This window comes from Cibotium barometz, chromosome 54 (assembly GCF_041138505.1).
Source record: "Cibotium barometz isolate CiBa-2024 chromosome 54, ASM4113850v1, whole genome shotgun sequence".
Lineage (NCBI taxonomy): Eukaryota > Viridiplantae > Streptophyta > Polypodiopsida > Cyatheales > Cibotiaceae > Cibotium > Cibotium barometz.
This window is the reverse complement of record NC_141099.1, coordinates 40,558,732-40,574,083: the sequence shown is the minus strand read 5'-3', so window position 1 is coordinate 40,574,083 and position 15,352 is coordinate 40,558,732. Positions and strand designations below refer to the sequence as shown.

The following is a 15,352-nucleotide window of genomic DNA, read 5'->3' as shown; positions in this document are numbered from 1 at the left end:
AGCCATTAATGCAGTCCGCTACTGCTCGTATGCAGGTCGAGTAACTCTTCTGCCTACCCAAGCTCACCGCATTTTGCATACATGATCACTAGAGCATGTGAGCACTTTTCAAGCAACCCTTTGCACAAGATCCACCGCTGCACCCGAGAGGGAGCGAGAGCCGAAGGGTAGAGGGCGGCTCTGCGGTAGAGGGGCAGAGGGCAGCAGAGGGGGTAGCGATGGAAAAGGGGGCGGCAGACTCTCCTTGAATCTCTCCATCTCCTCCTTCAGCCCACTCCATCCCAGCGATATGCAGACACGCCCGCTCCTCACCCTCCAATGCTTTGACGATCCTTTGCTCTGCATTCGTTGTGAAACCCTCGATATCTCGCCATGGACTTTCTTCCCCTTGTCAATGGCTCCAATTGTAGCGCAGGCTTTGAGGATGCACACCAGGGTAAAAAATAAGAGCCCTTCAAGAATTTGTATGTGTATATGGGTTGGCAAATATTCATCATATATAAATTTAAAACTAAAGAAAATGGGGCGATTTTTTCAAAAAATGCCCCAACATGCCCAAACTTCGGCGAATATTTTCTAAAAATGTTCAAAATGAAAAAAAATTGGGCGAATGTTTTCAGATGCCAGGAGAATGTTTTTTGGGAAAACCATGAAAAAATAGCCAATTGGCGAATATTAGCCCCTAATTTATTCCTTGATGCACACATAGGTCACTTCAAAGCCTGCACACATAGGTCTCTTCATTTGGAAGGATACCCTTACGCTGCATTTGTTCGAAACAGTCTAGAGCCTTCTGGCCCTTCCCTTCTTGCGCATAGCCTGCTACTATTAATGCAGCCCATCGTATAATATAGCTGCTATTATGCATGTCAAGTAATGCTTGTGCTTTCAGAAGCTCACCGCACTTTGCATACATAGTCCCCGCCGCTAGAGCCTTGCCTACCACAATGTTGTTGGGCAGCAACCCCGGCCTTGCAATCTCATCATGGGTTTGTTTTCCCCTTCTTGGCTGCCCTGCAACAGCCCCAGCCTTGCAACCTCATCCTGATTTGTTGCCCTTGTCGGCTGCTCCAACAGTAGCCCTGCAATTGGCATACATGTCCACGAAAGCATTACCTAGCACGATGTTGTTCCGCAGCGGCCCCTGCCTTGCAATCTGTGCACTCCAAGAGAAGGCAGCCCATTGCGCACAGGGGAGGAGGGTGGGGCGTTGTCTGCCGAGAGGAGGAGGACGGGACTTCGCCTGCAAAGACCGCCCCAGTGAGAGAGAGAGAGTGTCGGGGAGGGGGCAACCCCTTGAACACTTGAAACACTTGGAAAGAGAAAAGATAATTGCGGTTCTGGACCGCTTTGAAGAAGAGGGAATCCTTGCCTCTAGACCACTTGAAGAAGAAGAGTGAAATACCTTGCTCCGGGGACACTTGGAAGGAGAAGGCTTAGCTGCAAATCAGAACCAAGAGGAGAGAGAGACACCGAATCAAGACTCTGCCATGCTGAAAGCTGGGGGAACGAAGGACAGAGCTCGATGTGCTAGTGTATAGCTACGTAGGTATGGGACATAGAGAGAGGAAGCGCAGCGAGCTACCGCGTTGCCACGCAAAAGACTCTGGCAGAGAGAGAGAGCCCGCCTCCATTTTTCTTTTTCCCCCACGAAACGGCAGAGGGGGGAAGAGTGAGTTAGTGAGTGAGTGGAAGAGAGTAAGATAGAGAGAGGGAGATATAGAGATAGAGAGAGTGAGAGGGAGTAAGATAGAGAGAGAGAGAGAGAGAGAGTAAGATAGAGATTGAGAGAGATAGAGAGAGAAGGAGATAGAGAGAGAGAGATAGAGTGAGGGAGAGAATGAGAGAAATAGAGCGAGATAGAGATGGAGAGAGAATTGAGTGAGAGATAGATAGATAGATTCTCTGGCAGAGAGAGAGAGAGAGAGAGAGAGAGAGAGGAAAAGTGGGAGAGAGGTAGAGATTAGAGAGAGAGGAAATTAGAGAGATAGAAAGAGAGGGAGAGAGACTGGGATTGATAGAGAGAGAGAGAGAGAGAGAGAGAGAGATTGGGATTGATAGAGAGAGAGAGAGAGAGAGAGAGAGAGAGAGAGAAAGATTTTATTAACGTCTTCCAAAAGACTGAACTCGGCCTATGAGACAAATCGGAGTACCTGTATGGGGTATCCTCTGTCATCCGAACAAAATGAAAAAGTACTGAACAAAAAAAAACTGAATCTGGGTGTGCAGGGGATGGAGCTCTACTACTAGGAGAAATGCAAAGCTATATGCATGGAGTATACAATCATGATATGCAACCTAGCTAGCTCCATCCTGTACCATACTGGGGGTATAAAATGGTATACATCAGTGAAGAGAGAGAGAGAGAGAGAGACCATAGGGTGGCCAAGGTGGCCTAAGGTGCTCCTTGTAGAGCCTCTATCTTGGCACCCTATGGCCCTAGGGCCATAGGATGGCCAAGCTGCCCCAATGGAGCCTCTATCTTAGCACCCTATGGCCCTAGGTACATAGGGTGTCCTCTATGTTAAAAGGAACCCTATGGCCTTACGGACATAGGGTTCCTATTAGCATAGAGGACACCCTATGGCCCCAGGGGCATAGGGTGGCAAGATAAAGGCTCCATAGGGACACCTAGGCCACCCTATAACCCTAAGACCATAGAGTTTCTTCTTCACATAGAGGGTACCCTATGGCCTTAGGGTCATAGGGTGACCTTGGTGCCCTTGTGGAGCATCTATCTTGGGTTCCTATGGTCGTGGGGTCATAGGGTGTCCTTTTTGTTAATAGGAACCCTATGGCCCTTGTGGAGAATCTATCTTGGCACCATATGGTCCTAGGGCCATAGAGTGTCCTCTATGCTAATATGAACCCTATGGCCCTAAGGCCATAGGGTGGCCAAGGTGACCTAAGGCACCCTAAGGTGCCTCCTATAGAGCCTCTATGTTGGCACCTTATGGCCCTAGGGTTTATTTTATGTGAAGAAAGGACCCTATGGCCCTAGGGCCATAGGGTTTAGTCTATGCTAATAGGAACCCTATGGCCCTAAGGCCATAGGGTGGCCAAGGTGACCTAAGGCACCCTAAGGTGCCTCTTGTAGAGCCTCTATGTTGGCACCTTATGGCCCTAGGGTTTAATTTATGTGAAGAAGGAACCCTATGGCCCTGGTGTGGGATCCTGGTGGATGACATTCTTTCTTTTTGGGGGCTAGCAAGGTTGCTAGTTACCCCATGGCAGTGTGTGCCAAATAGTAGCTCTCTGAGGAAGTGTGATACACAATGGTGATACACACTGATGGCTGCCAGAAGTTTGATACACACTGATGGCTGCTTCATACACACTGATGATCGGCTAGATATTGTGGTGGTCAGAGCAGTTGAAGCCATTAGATTCAGCTGAAGGCTGCTAGAGGGAGAGACTCCCGGTCTGCTAGAGATAGGCCAGCGATCAGAGGCAATCAAAGCTGCTCATGATGGAGAAAATTGAGAATTAGCGTACATGCATTGAGTAGCTGACCACGCCAGCCTTCAGAGGTAAGAGGTCAACGGCAGAGGTAAGAAAGCATGGAAATATGCAAATGTTGTGCGCCCTATGTGGCTGCCAGGCGTGCTAGAGTGATGTGCCAGAGGGCCAGATACTAGCGCACACACCAGTGAGCAGAGCTTCGTATCATAGGTCATCGCACATGGAGTTTTAAGGCTGGGATATCGGATTTCTACAGTTGTTGTATATTTGGCTGCCTCTGATGGTGCCGATTTGTGCCATTAAAGCTCTATGGCTCAAGCAGCAAGCAGCAGTAACTGTTAAGTCTGGAAAGAAATCCTTAACTAAAGAGGTGGAACTGGAAGAAAACCCTCTTGGGGCCTCTCAGAGCTCTAGTGTGTTTGATGAGAGTACGCTTTGGGCAGTAGCATGCGCAGCCAAAATTTTCTCTCAAGCATGGGTGGCGCTCACGTTGAAGAGAGAAGTCAGAGATCAGCCACCATCAGATGTCATGGGTCAGCATCAGATATCAGATATAATATCTGATGTCTGAAGTCTGAAAGTCTGAAGCTAAAAGCTTGAAAACTCGAATTTTCATGACATCTGAAGACCTGCAGGTATAATCTCTGAAAATCATGAGGCGGTCATGGTGGCAGCGGTCAGAGAAATGAATGCAGACAAGTCAGCTTTAGACCTCTGACCATGGCGTCAAATATGCCAGAGGGCCAGATATCAGATAAATATTCATATGCCGCCAGTCGCCAGAGGCCAGCCACCAACTGCTAGAGGCCAGAGGCCAGATTATCTGATGATGCCAGGATCTCTGAAAATCATGAGGCGGTCATGGTGGCAGCGGTCAGAGAAGTGAATGCAGACGAGTCAGCTTTAGACCTCTGACCATGGCGTCAAATATGCCAGAGGGCCAGATATCAGCGCGTCAGAGTTTCATTAACTAGCTGATGGCCACCAGAATATTTTTATGACATCTGAAAGTTTTCAGATGTCATACCTGAAAAATGGACCAGCATCAGATAAATATTCATATGCCGCCAGTCGCCAGAGGCCAGCCACCAGCTGCTAGAGGCCAGAGGCCAGATTATCTGATGATCGCTTGCAGCTGCCAGAGGCCAGAGGCAGATTATCTGATGATGCCAGTGGCCAGCTTATCTCATGGGGCCAGCGTTTTCATATGATGCATGCCAGTGCTTTCATCTGATGATAATCAGAGTTTTAATGTGATGAGTGGCAGCGTTTCAATATGATAATATTCAGCTACCATCGCCAGCCACCGTCTGATGCTGCTAGAGGCCAGCGCATATATGTTCAACTGCAGGGGTGTGCTGTAGCCTACTGACCTGCTAGAGAGCAACTCTTGCAACTCATAACAACGAGCGAGCCGAGAGAGAGGCCAGCGGCTAGAGAGCACAAGGCACAAGGTCTTCATTGATCATTGGAGTATGTGGAAAGAGTGTCAGCAAGAGGCAAGATCAGGGCTACATTTTTCAATCCACACATAGTTGGAGGGCTACGTATTCCACAGAGAACCCCTCCCTTGGAAATATTTTCAGCCTTGCTCCATGCAGAGAGGCAAGAGAGGAGACATGCCAGCGCCAGATGGACAGTGCCAGTGGCCAGGTAGCCAGCACTAGATCACAAGCATTCCAAAATACAGTGAATGCTGCTGCAACAAATGAAAAAAGTTCCTTCTCATAGGTGGAAATAGAAGCTCTACTGTGGGAGTCTCTCCAACAATATATGGCATGTTGAGGTCATGGACCGAGGTAGAGGGGGGGAAGGAATGTCAACTGGCCAATAGCCCAGGGCCATAGGGTGTCCTCTATTCTAATAGGAACCCTATGGCCTTAGGGCCATAGGGTAGCCAAGGCTGCCTAAGGTTGTTTAAGGTGCCTCTTGTAGAGCCTCTATCTTGGCCCTAGGGCCATAGGGTGTCCTCTATGCTAATAGGAACCCTATGGCCCCAAGGCCATAGGGAACCCAAGGCTGCCTAAGGTTGTTTAAGGTGCCTCCTGTAGAGCCTCTATCTTGGCCCCCTATGGCCTTAGGGTTCAGTTTATGGCCTCTACTAAGCCACCCTATGGTCCTAGGGCCATAGGGTACCTTCTATGTGAATAGAGAACCCTAGATCCATTAGGTACCCTATGGCCCTAGGGCCATAGGGTACCCTCTATGTGAAGAAGGAACTCTGAAAATCATGAGGCGGTCATGGTGGCAGCAGTCAGAGAAGTGAATGCAGACGAGTCAGCTTTAGACCTCCGACCATGGCGTCAAATATGCGAGAGGGCCAGATATCAGCGCGTCAGAGTTTCATTAAATAGCTGATGCCGCCAGAATATTTTTATGACATCTGAAAGTTTGCAGATGTCATACCTGAAAAATGGACCAGCATCAGATAAATATTCATATGCCCCCAGTCGCCAGAGGCCAGCCACCAGCTGCTAGAGGCCAGAGGCCAGATTATCTGATGATTGCTTGCAGCTGCCAGAGGCCAGAGGCAGATTATCTGATGATGCCAGTGGCCAGCTTATCTCATGGGGCCAGCATTTTCATATGATGCATGCGAGTGCTTTCATCTGATGATAATCAGAGTTTTAATATGATGAGTGGCAGCGTTTCAATATGATAATATTCAGCTACCATCGCCAGCCACCGTCTGATGCTGCTAGAGGCCAGCGCATATATATTCAACTGCGGGGGTGTGCTACAGCCTACTGACCTGCTAGAGAGAGCGACTCTTGCAACTCATAACAAAGAGCGACTCGAGAGAGAGGCCAGTGGCCAGAGAGCACAAGGTCTTCTTTGGTCATTGGAGTATGTGGAAAGAGTGTCAGCAAGAGGCAAGATCAGGGCTACATTTTTCAATCCACACATAGTTGGAGGGCTACGTATTCCATAGAGAACCCCTCCCTTGGAAATATTTTTTCAGCCTTGCTCCATGCAGAGAGGCAAGAGAGAAGACATGCCAGCGCCAGATGGACAGTGCCAGTGGCCAGGTAGCCACCAGCACTAGATCACCAGCATTCCAAAATACAGTGAATGCTGCGGCAACAAATGAAAAAAGTTCCTTCTCATAGGTGGAAATAGAAGCTCTACCGTGGGAGTCTCTCCAACAATATATGGCATGTTGAGGTCATGGACCGAGGTAGAGGGGGGGAAGGAATGTCAACTGGCCAATAGCCCAGGGCCATAGGGTGTCCTCTATGCTAATAGGAACCCTATGGCCCTAAGGCCATAGGGTAGCCAAGGCTGCCTAAGGTTGTTTAAGGTGCCTCTTGTAGAGCCTCTATCTTGGCCCTAGGGCCATAGGGTGTATTCTATGCTAATAGGAACCCTATGGCCCTAAGGCCATAGGGTAGCCACGGGCGCACATTCAAATGTTCGACATGAATGCACGTTGGCCACTGGCATCATCAGATAATCTGCCTCTGGCCTCTGGCAGCTGCAAGCGATCATCACATAATCTGGCCTCTGGCCTCTAGCAGCTGGCGGCTGGCCTCTGGCGACTGGCGGCATATGAATATTTATCTGATGCTGGTCCACTTTTCAGGTATGACATCTGAAAACTTTCAGATGTCATAGGGTTCTTTCTTCACATAGAGGGTACCCTATGGCCCTAGGGCCATAGGGTACCTTCAGTAACTCGATCGAGTTACTGAAACTAACTCGATCGAGTTAGTTTTTGGTTTTTTTTTTTTTGGGCCCTTTTTTTTGCCTTTTTTCTTTTCCTTTCTATAACTCAATTGAGTAAGGGAGGCCACATTTTTTTTCCAAATATTTTTACTTATTATCTCGATCGAGATAAGAGTACAGAGTTTTTTTTCTTGATTTTTAGATGAAATTTATCTCGATCGAGATAATTGACGCATAGGAAAAAGTAGGCGAAAATGGTGCAATTTCTTTCTTTCTTTTTTTTGGAATTATCTCGATTGAGATATGGACGTGGCAAATTGAGTTGTCAATGTGGATGCCCTCATGGCATGTTGAGTATCTCGATCGAGAAAATGAAATTGTCTAGTCAGCAAGTCTTGCTTTGGTCTAGTTCGCAACACGTGGCATGCTGACTCAGACTTGATATCTCGATCGAGATAAGCTTGGATAGCGAGGAGAAAGTGTCATGCTGGTTGGAAACAATATATGGCATGTTGAGGTCATGGACCTCAACATGCCATATACGCCCTAGGGCCACAGGGTACCTTATGGATCTAGGGTTCTCTATTCACATAGAAGGTACCCTATGGCCCTAGGGCCATAGGGCCGTAGGGTACCCTTTATGTGAAGAAGGAACCCTATGACATCTGAAAGTTTTCAGATGTCATACCTGAAAAATGGACCAGCATCAGATAAATATTCATATGCCGCCAGTCGTTAGAGGCCAGCCGCCAGCTGCTAGAGGCCAGAGGACAGATTATCTGATGATCGCTTGCAGCTGCCAGAGGCCAGAGGCAGATTATCTGATGATGCCAGTGGCCAGCTTATGGCCTCTACCTTGACACCCTATGGTCCTAGGGCCATAGTGTATCCTCTCTATTAATAGGAACCCTATGGCCCTAAGGCCATTGGGTGTATTTTATCATGTTGGGGACAAACGTCAATCCATTGAGCTAAGAATTTCCTAGAAGTGAGCTAGTAGAACAATTAGCACAAATTGGAGACACAATCAAGTAGGTCTAGAAGGCCTCAACAAAAGAGGCAAAGAAGGAGACAGCCTCAAGTGGAAATCCACTTGGACAACTTGCAGCAACGACCACTATTTGAAAGGATACAAGTGCAACAACAATACAACACCAACAATACCAAGAAAAGCAAGAACAAATTGAGGTAGCCATTTCTATGTTTTTGTTAAGTTTTTAGAGAGAGGTGATTTTTAATGCAGTAAAGGAATAAGCTTGAAAACGGTTACCTGCTTCACAATGCCGAAAGAGCCGCGTCGATGGGTTGGGGGGTCACGAGAGCCACGCCGATGGGTCGGGGAGCTGAAAGAGCTATGCCGACGGGAGAGTGTGGTGGCGTGGATAGAGCTGCGCCGACGAGAGAGTGTCAAGGCAAGGAGAGAGCCGCACGCGAGAGAGGGGGGTTATGTCAATAGATGGGCAGTCTTGCTGACGACGAGGAGGGGCGGCGGAGGGGACAACGGTGGCGACGGCGGCTCAGTTCTGCAAGGTGGTAGGGGGCAGCGACGATTTTGAATAGGCGGATAGTCGAACGAGAGAGAGGATAGGGAGGGTGGGAGATGGGGCAAAGTGCAGAAGAGGGGGCGGATCTGCAAAAAAAACATGGAGGGGGTGGATATGCAAAGAAAGATGGAGGGAGGCGGCGGCGATTCAGAGAGAGAGAGAGGAGAGGGAGGGAGAGGGGGCGATGATTCTGTGCAGGCAGGCAGGGGCAGATATGCGCGAGAGAGAAAGAGGGGATAGGGGGCGGCGATTCTGTGCAGAGAGAGAAAGAGGGAGAGGGAGGGAGAGAGGGGGCGGTTCTGTTACACAAGAAACACAGAGAGAGAGAGAGAGGGAGGGAGAGGGGGCGGCGATTTTGTGCAGGCGGGCAAGGGCAGGTCTGCGCACGCGAGAGAGAGAGAGAGAGAAAGAGAGAATGTTTATTTTTTAATAATATTTTGAAGTTCGGTAATTTCAAATTTCAAATTTTAAACCTGGGTCCGGTTCACATGGCATTGGCTCCAACCTTTCCCACTTGTGTTTTTAGGGCGGGTTCACATTGGAGCGGCGGAAAACATACTCTCAAACACACTTTTCCAGGTGGTACTCTTACAAAATGCACACTTCTCTCCTGTAGCAAGTCTGCTTAGAGCAATGGCTACCCTATCTTGAATAGACACAGGCGTACGAAAGTTTGTGGTTTTCTTTTGCATGAATGGTGCTAGACTCCCACAAAGGTAATGAAAGGTTTCTTTGCTAACCCTAAGACGCCGCTTGAACATGGTAGCACTATAAGCACTTAGGAGATAGCATTTTACAAAGCCTTGAGGCCGTGGATATGCCCACGCTTGTCTGTGTTCATGACCCCTCCTACGGTTCGCAATCTTCCTCAACCTCACAGATCGTGCCATGCATTCGGTAACATGCAACCAAGTCTGCACTATGCACTCATCATTGTGCATGCTTGGTTCTTTAAGCAATTCATAGATCGCTATAGAACACAACCACGCACAATAGAGTGCAATGTCTTTGGACATGCCCATTGTCACCTGCAAATCCAAAACAAGTTGATACATATTAAATTCTCAGCTTAACATGCTTCTTAGGAGCTTAGAAACATTCATAAATCCATACAACGCATAGGAACAAAGCAACGTCGAGATCCCAAACTTTATAAACTCATACAATAATAATAACAAGAATTTCCTCCGCCAAGGCTACTTGTTGCCCCCCCTTCCTTCCTTAAGGAATTCACTCATTGTGGCATGCAATCCTGCCAATATCTTCAGTCGCTCCCTCTCCAAGGCAACATTTTGGCTAGAGGTCTCCTTGAGATGGTCCAATAGATGTTTCCCAGTATCGGCCATTGTGGCCAAAGATTCCTCATACTTGGGAGTCACTCGACGACTTGAGGACATGGGTGCTTGTGGCTTCTCGTCATCTAGTGCTATAGTTACTTCATCCTTGTCACCGCCGGGGAAAGTAGCATCATCCATTGTTGATGAAGAAGCGTGGCTAAGAGGAGTGACCGTGGCTCTATCGTGGTAATACTCATCCACCACATCGAACCATTTACATGTGTGCCTCCTGTCATTGCCAGATACCGAGTTGTGAGCTTTGTCCACTCTATATTTTGCTAGCACCGCTTGCCACTTCTTGCGACAACTTTCACTATCCTTATTGAAATCAGGGTAAATGCCGGCTAGCTTTGTGGCCACCTTTGCCCACAAGTTGACCCCTTGTTTCCCAGGATTGTTGAACTCCTCACTCATGCCCCCCCTGACATGAATGAGTTGGTCAACCCAAAATTCTTGCCACTTGCTTTTCTTATTGTCGTTGTCGTCATCTTCCCCCAAGTCCACCACCACCTTCTTTTTGGAGTTCCTGGGTTTCTTTGGCGCAGGTTGGGTCTCTAACACAATCTCCTCATCGCTAGGCTCCTTCCTCATGCCACGAACTCGCTTTGGTTGAGAAGATAAAGGGGGGTTATTGAGTGAGTTGGGTGATGGTTGGCTTCCTAGGGAATTGGGAATGGAACCCATGTTTGGGATACCTAGGGGGGATGATCGATTAGGAGGTTGCGCTACCATAGGTGAATGGGGGGGGCGAAACATGAAGGGAGAGTTTGGAGAAAAGGAAGGAGAATTGAGCATGGCTTGGAAGCCATGAGGTGGCACATGAAAAGGAGGAGGGGGAAATGAATAGAAATTAGAGTGTGGGAGAGAAGTTTGGGAGAAAATAGGATCATCGTCGCCTCGTTGTTGCGATGAATCAATTTCATGGCTCGTGTTGGAATCCATAGTACCTACATCAAACACGAAGAGAATATTAGCACCACATAAAATAAAAACACATACATAAGTCATGATAATGGAAATGCGGTTTGTGAGGGGTCACCTTATGCGCTCGCTTCACGTTGCCTCCCGCCCTTTTCGCACACCCCTAAAAGAAAAACAAAAGCACACAATGTCAAAGGCATGGCAAGTGTACCACAAAAACATTAAAAGAAAGGTAAATGGGTGGATAAAAAGAAAGCATGATTGAAGTGCATGTAAAAGCACCTTGGAGAATGGAAATTGTGAAGCTTATTATGTTCTCTAGAAATTCTAGAGGGTACAAAATCTCACCCTTGACCCTTTAATTTATAGGAAATTGAAGGGTGTTGGGGGGGGAGGGACGTTGGAAAATGAAAGTTCGAAAGTGGAAAGTGGCCGTTGGGAAAAAGGCCGTTGGGAAAAACATCCGTTGGGAATCCGTTTTTGGAAATTCTGCAGGCTGGAATCCGTTTTTGGAAATGCTGCAGGCTGGAAGCCGTTTTGGGCGAGGGGGGGGGGTCGGCACAATATCAACCCAACGGTTCCATGACGTGGCAAGGGGGGGTGGATTTCCACCGCCCGCTGTGAACGCAGAGTGCCATGGGGCACTCTGCGATTGCATGGCAGGAAGGCGGCAGCTTGGCTGCCGCCTTATCTGAACCCGGCCTTAGATTTGCGTCACCTAAGAGGCCTTTTTTTTGTATTTTTTTAATGTAATAAAAGTGTTTTAAAAAAAATCTTCGCGGGGCGCTGCCCCTCAACCCCGCGGGGACGCTGTCCCTCGACCCTGCCCGGCAATCGCACCAGGAGGCGACAAGGGCCTGCCGCCCCTTGACCCCGCTATGGGCTTGGTGTCCCCAACACGCGTTGGGAACGTCTTGAAATTTATCACCTCAAATATCTCTAATTTTTTTGTTTAAGGCTTATCTAAGAGAGCTCGACCACCATAGGTGTCAATCTTTAAAGCTTGGAAGTTTCAAAATATCACTGCATCTATGTCATCGTCACCAACCAATGTTGAGATTCCGAATGGAATGCTAGTAGAGAAAGGTCCTAAAGACAATAGAATCTCCATATTGATTCACTAAAGTTCATTAAAATAGGTTATGACCCTAGGACCATTGTGGATGTTCTTGTTCATCCTAAATAGCTTGATGGAACATTCTTTCTACCCTACCATAGTTTTCTCCCTTGGGATCTCACACCCATGGTCTGGACATTTTGACTCAGAAAAAGTACACTATTTGCATACCAATTGGGACTCCAATTCAAAACGTGTGGCATGGGCGCACATTTGAATATGTGGCATGAGCGTGCTCTCACATGTGCAGCATAGATACCCTCGCTAAATTACCTTAGCCTAATTTTAAACATTCTTACATAAGCGATAAATAACTTGAAAGGTTTAGAGCACCAACCACATTTCTTGCTTGCACATTTCCTTCTTCATGTGCGGGCACTAAGGTAGCATCCATAGGTTGCGTTTCGGCGTTAGGGTCGCGTCGCGCACGCTTAGGTGCCATCTTCGATTTTTCGCAAAAATAGTGAAAAATCAAGGTAATTTAAGCATTATTTTTATCGCTAGATATTTTAAATTCATTTCTGAAATTTTTTCCTTTAAATCTGAATTTTCTGTTTTTCCCTAATTTATAGCTGTTTTTTCCCAAAATAATGCAAAAAATAGCATTTCTAGGCTTGAAAATGCTTAAAAATCATAAAAATCTGTTTCTAAATGCTGAAAAATTACAAAAAATTCATAATTACTAAATTTAAGCATTGGCTAATTTCCTCTAATTTTCCCTCTTAGAGAAAATGCAATTTTCTAAATAAATAAGCCAAAAAGTGACCAAAATTGGCCTAATTTGGCTCTATTCTTAACCCAAAAATTTTCCTAAGTGATTTTAAATGATAATAGTGTTATTCCATGCTAAAATAACACACTATAATTATCTAAACCATTTTTATCATAAATAGCTATTTTTGCCCTAAGAAAATAGTAAAAAATAGCTTATCTAATGCAAATTGCATGACTAATTGTGAATAGTTTTCTTTAGGAAAATTACTATGCATTCACTAAGCCTAGAAGCGTTGATTTACATGATAATATTCCTATGTGCATTAAGCATGTAAATATGGCTAATTTTCTAAGGAAAATTTGCCATTATTTTGTTGCTTTTTTGAAAATAGATAATGCAATTATGAAATTTGGAATTACTTGTGCATAGTAGAGTTCCCAACTCTAACTATCATAGGGGTAGAAAAATTATAAGCATTGCCAATAAAGAATCCCAAATAATATAAGATTTCCTTATATTATTTAAGTGGTAACTAAATAATTAAGCATAATCTTGAAATTATGCATATAAGAGAGTACTTCTTTAAGAGAGTAGTATCATATAAAATTATAATATAAAGATGTGAATAAATGATGATTTATGCTAAAAAATCCATCATATACGACTTACCACGTCGTTTGTTGCTATGTGGGAAAAATATACTTCTTATTTTTCCGCGAGGTGATGGCCTTCCTTCAAGCTTGAGAGTTGATTACAAGCTATGGAAGATTATGTGTGTGGGAGGGCCTATTTATAGGAAAAACTGGGCCTTTTTGACTGGACCGGCCACTGGGATCCACTGGACTACACATTAGGCAGTTTGTGCACATGTGGCAGGCTGCTGGGCAGGAGAGAGAGTGGATAAGGGTTCCAAATTAGCAGCAATTTTTGAATTTTACAAGTGGATTTTTTTTTTGCTAATTAACTTTTCCCTTCTGCTAATTAACTTTCCCCTTCTGCTAATTAACTTTCCCTTCCCAACCTCATGTAGCCACTTTTTTGACCAATGGGCTTCAGGATAAGATTGACTTTCCCTCACTTGCCCACATGCATCCTTATCCTTCCGCATTCTTCTAGGATCTTCTAGAATCTTCCAGAACCTTCTAGACTATTCTAGCACCTTCCAGAATGTTCCAGACTTTCCTAAGGTTATTTATTTAATTCATCCTAGATTGACTAATTAATTAAACACTCAATGTGTAAACAAAATTGCACGGGCGTACATCGTTCAACAAGAATGATTGCAAAAGTATACTCTTTATTTATCTGATGAATATGTACATGCTTCTTGAGATATATGTACAAGTAGTCTGTTGGCTTGGGTAGGATATATACAAGGTACTCTGTGATGGAGACATTACATTGTGGATATAATGAGGGATCTCGAAAGTACTGTATTTCATGAACCATTTTCACTTAAGGATTCTTATTGCACGGCTCTAAGCTACCGTAGGGTTTGAATCGTAGCAAGCGCACCAAGTGCAGCACTTTACTAGGCCAAATCCCTTTGGTTGGTATATTTTAGGTGCATTATAGGTTTGCATAAAAACACAATTACTCAACTAAAATTTCCTGCTAATGAAGGTCAGAATTAGTCAAAGTATAGCTCACAAGTTTTCTCAAGTTCATTGTTTTTATCTTAATTTCACCTTTTCAAAATAGGTAAAAGGTGTATGCTATTTAATATCTTTGTGTATTCCCAAGGACTTTTATTTATGAAGAGAATTTTTGATAACTACATATAGGGAAGTTTAGCAGTATAAAAGATGTTATGGCTTTGTTGTATATGGATGGTAGTAGGTTAAGGGTACCCCACTTTCAGCTATTTTTGGCTCTAGCAAGAAAACATGCATTTTTCACCTTAAAGGGTCCTTTTCCCATATCTAAGAAGATCCTTTGGAGATAAGAATTGGTAGGTTCATAAAACCTCTAATTTCAAAATATTGTCACCATCAAAAATTTAATTTTGATAAATAAGCTTCACAATGACTTTCTCTCTCTAGAACTAGCCCTTCTAGAGAGAGAAAACCCATGGAAGCAAGGATAAGGAGGCAGCGGGGAAGTGCATTTAGGCAATGTGAGGTGCCTGGAGGGTAATGCAATCCGCTAAAGTGCCTAGAAAATCTTGCCAGGACTTCTACATGTTTTACAGAAGTCAAAACGGGTAAGAAATGACCTCGAAACGGACAAATAATGGCTTACAGAATGAGAACGGGGACTGGACACATGAACCAATGGGTTGGAGGGGCCAATTATTTGGCCAGGGAGTGGGAAAAGGTGTTGGAGTGCTGCTCAAGCATCAATTTCAAGAGGTGCCTCCAAAAAGTAGAGTTGCACCACAAAAATAGCAGTAAGGGGTGCTTTTTGAAAGGTGTGGGCTTGAGGAGGGCATATCTCTCTCATACGGAGGCGGATTGGGGCATGAAGAAGTGCTGGTGAAAGCTCTCATCATCCTCTACAACCATGGAGTCACAGTTCTCTCTCTCTCTCTCTCTCTCTCTCTCTCTCTCTCTCTCTCTCTCTCTCTCTCTCTCTCTCTCTCTGGCTAGTA

The 15,352-nt window shown here is 45.6% G+C and overlaps 1 protein-coding gene across 1 annotated transcript; it reads right to left on the bottom strand.

Annotated features, from left to right (window-relative positions):
• Positions 1–9,372: 9,372 nt before the first annotated feature.
• On the bottom strand, positions 9,373–11,205 carry LOC147608156 (uncharacterized). Its single transcript, XM_086789895.1, has 2 exons — positions 11,049–11,205; positions 9,373–10,956 (listed from the first exon to the last, which is right to left on the bottom strand). Exon 2 carries the CDS (start codon positions 10,949–10,951, stop codon positions 9,869–9,871), a length of 1,083 nt encoding a protein of 360 aa, XP_086646021.1. The 5' UTR covers positions 10,952–10,956; positions 11,049–11,205; the 3' UTR covers positions 9,373–9,868.
• Positions 11,206–15,352: the final 4,147 nt, after the last annotated feature.

Excerpts from the sequence above, each read along its gene's own strand:
- LOC147608156 (XM_086789895.1), bottom strand. The coding sequence starts at position 10,951 with ATGGATTCCAACACGAGCCATGAAATTGATTCATCGCAACAACGAGGC.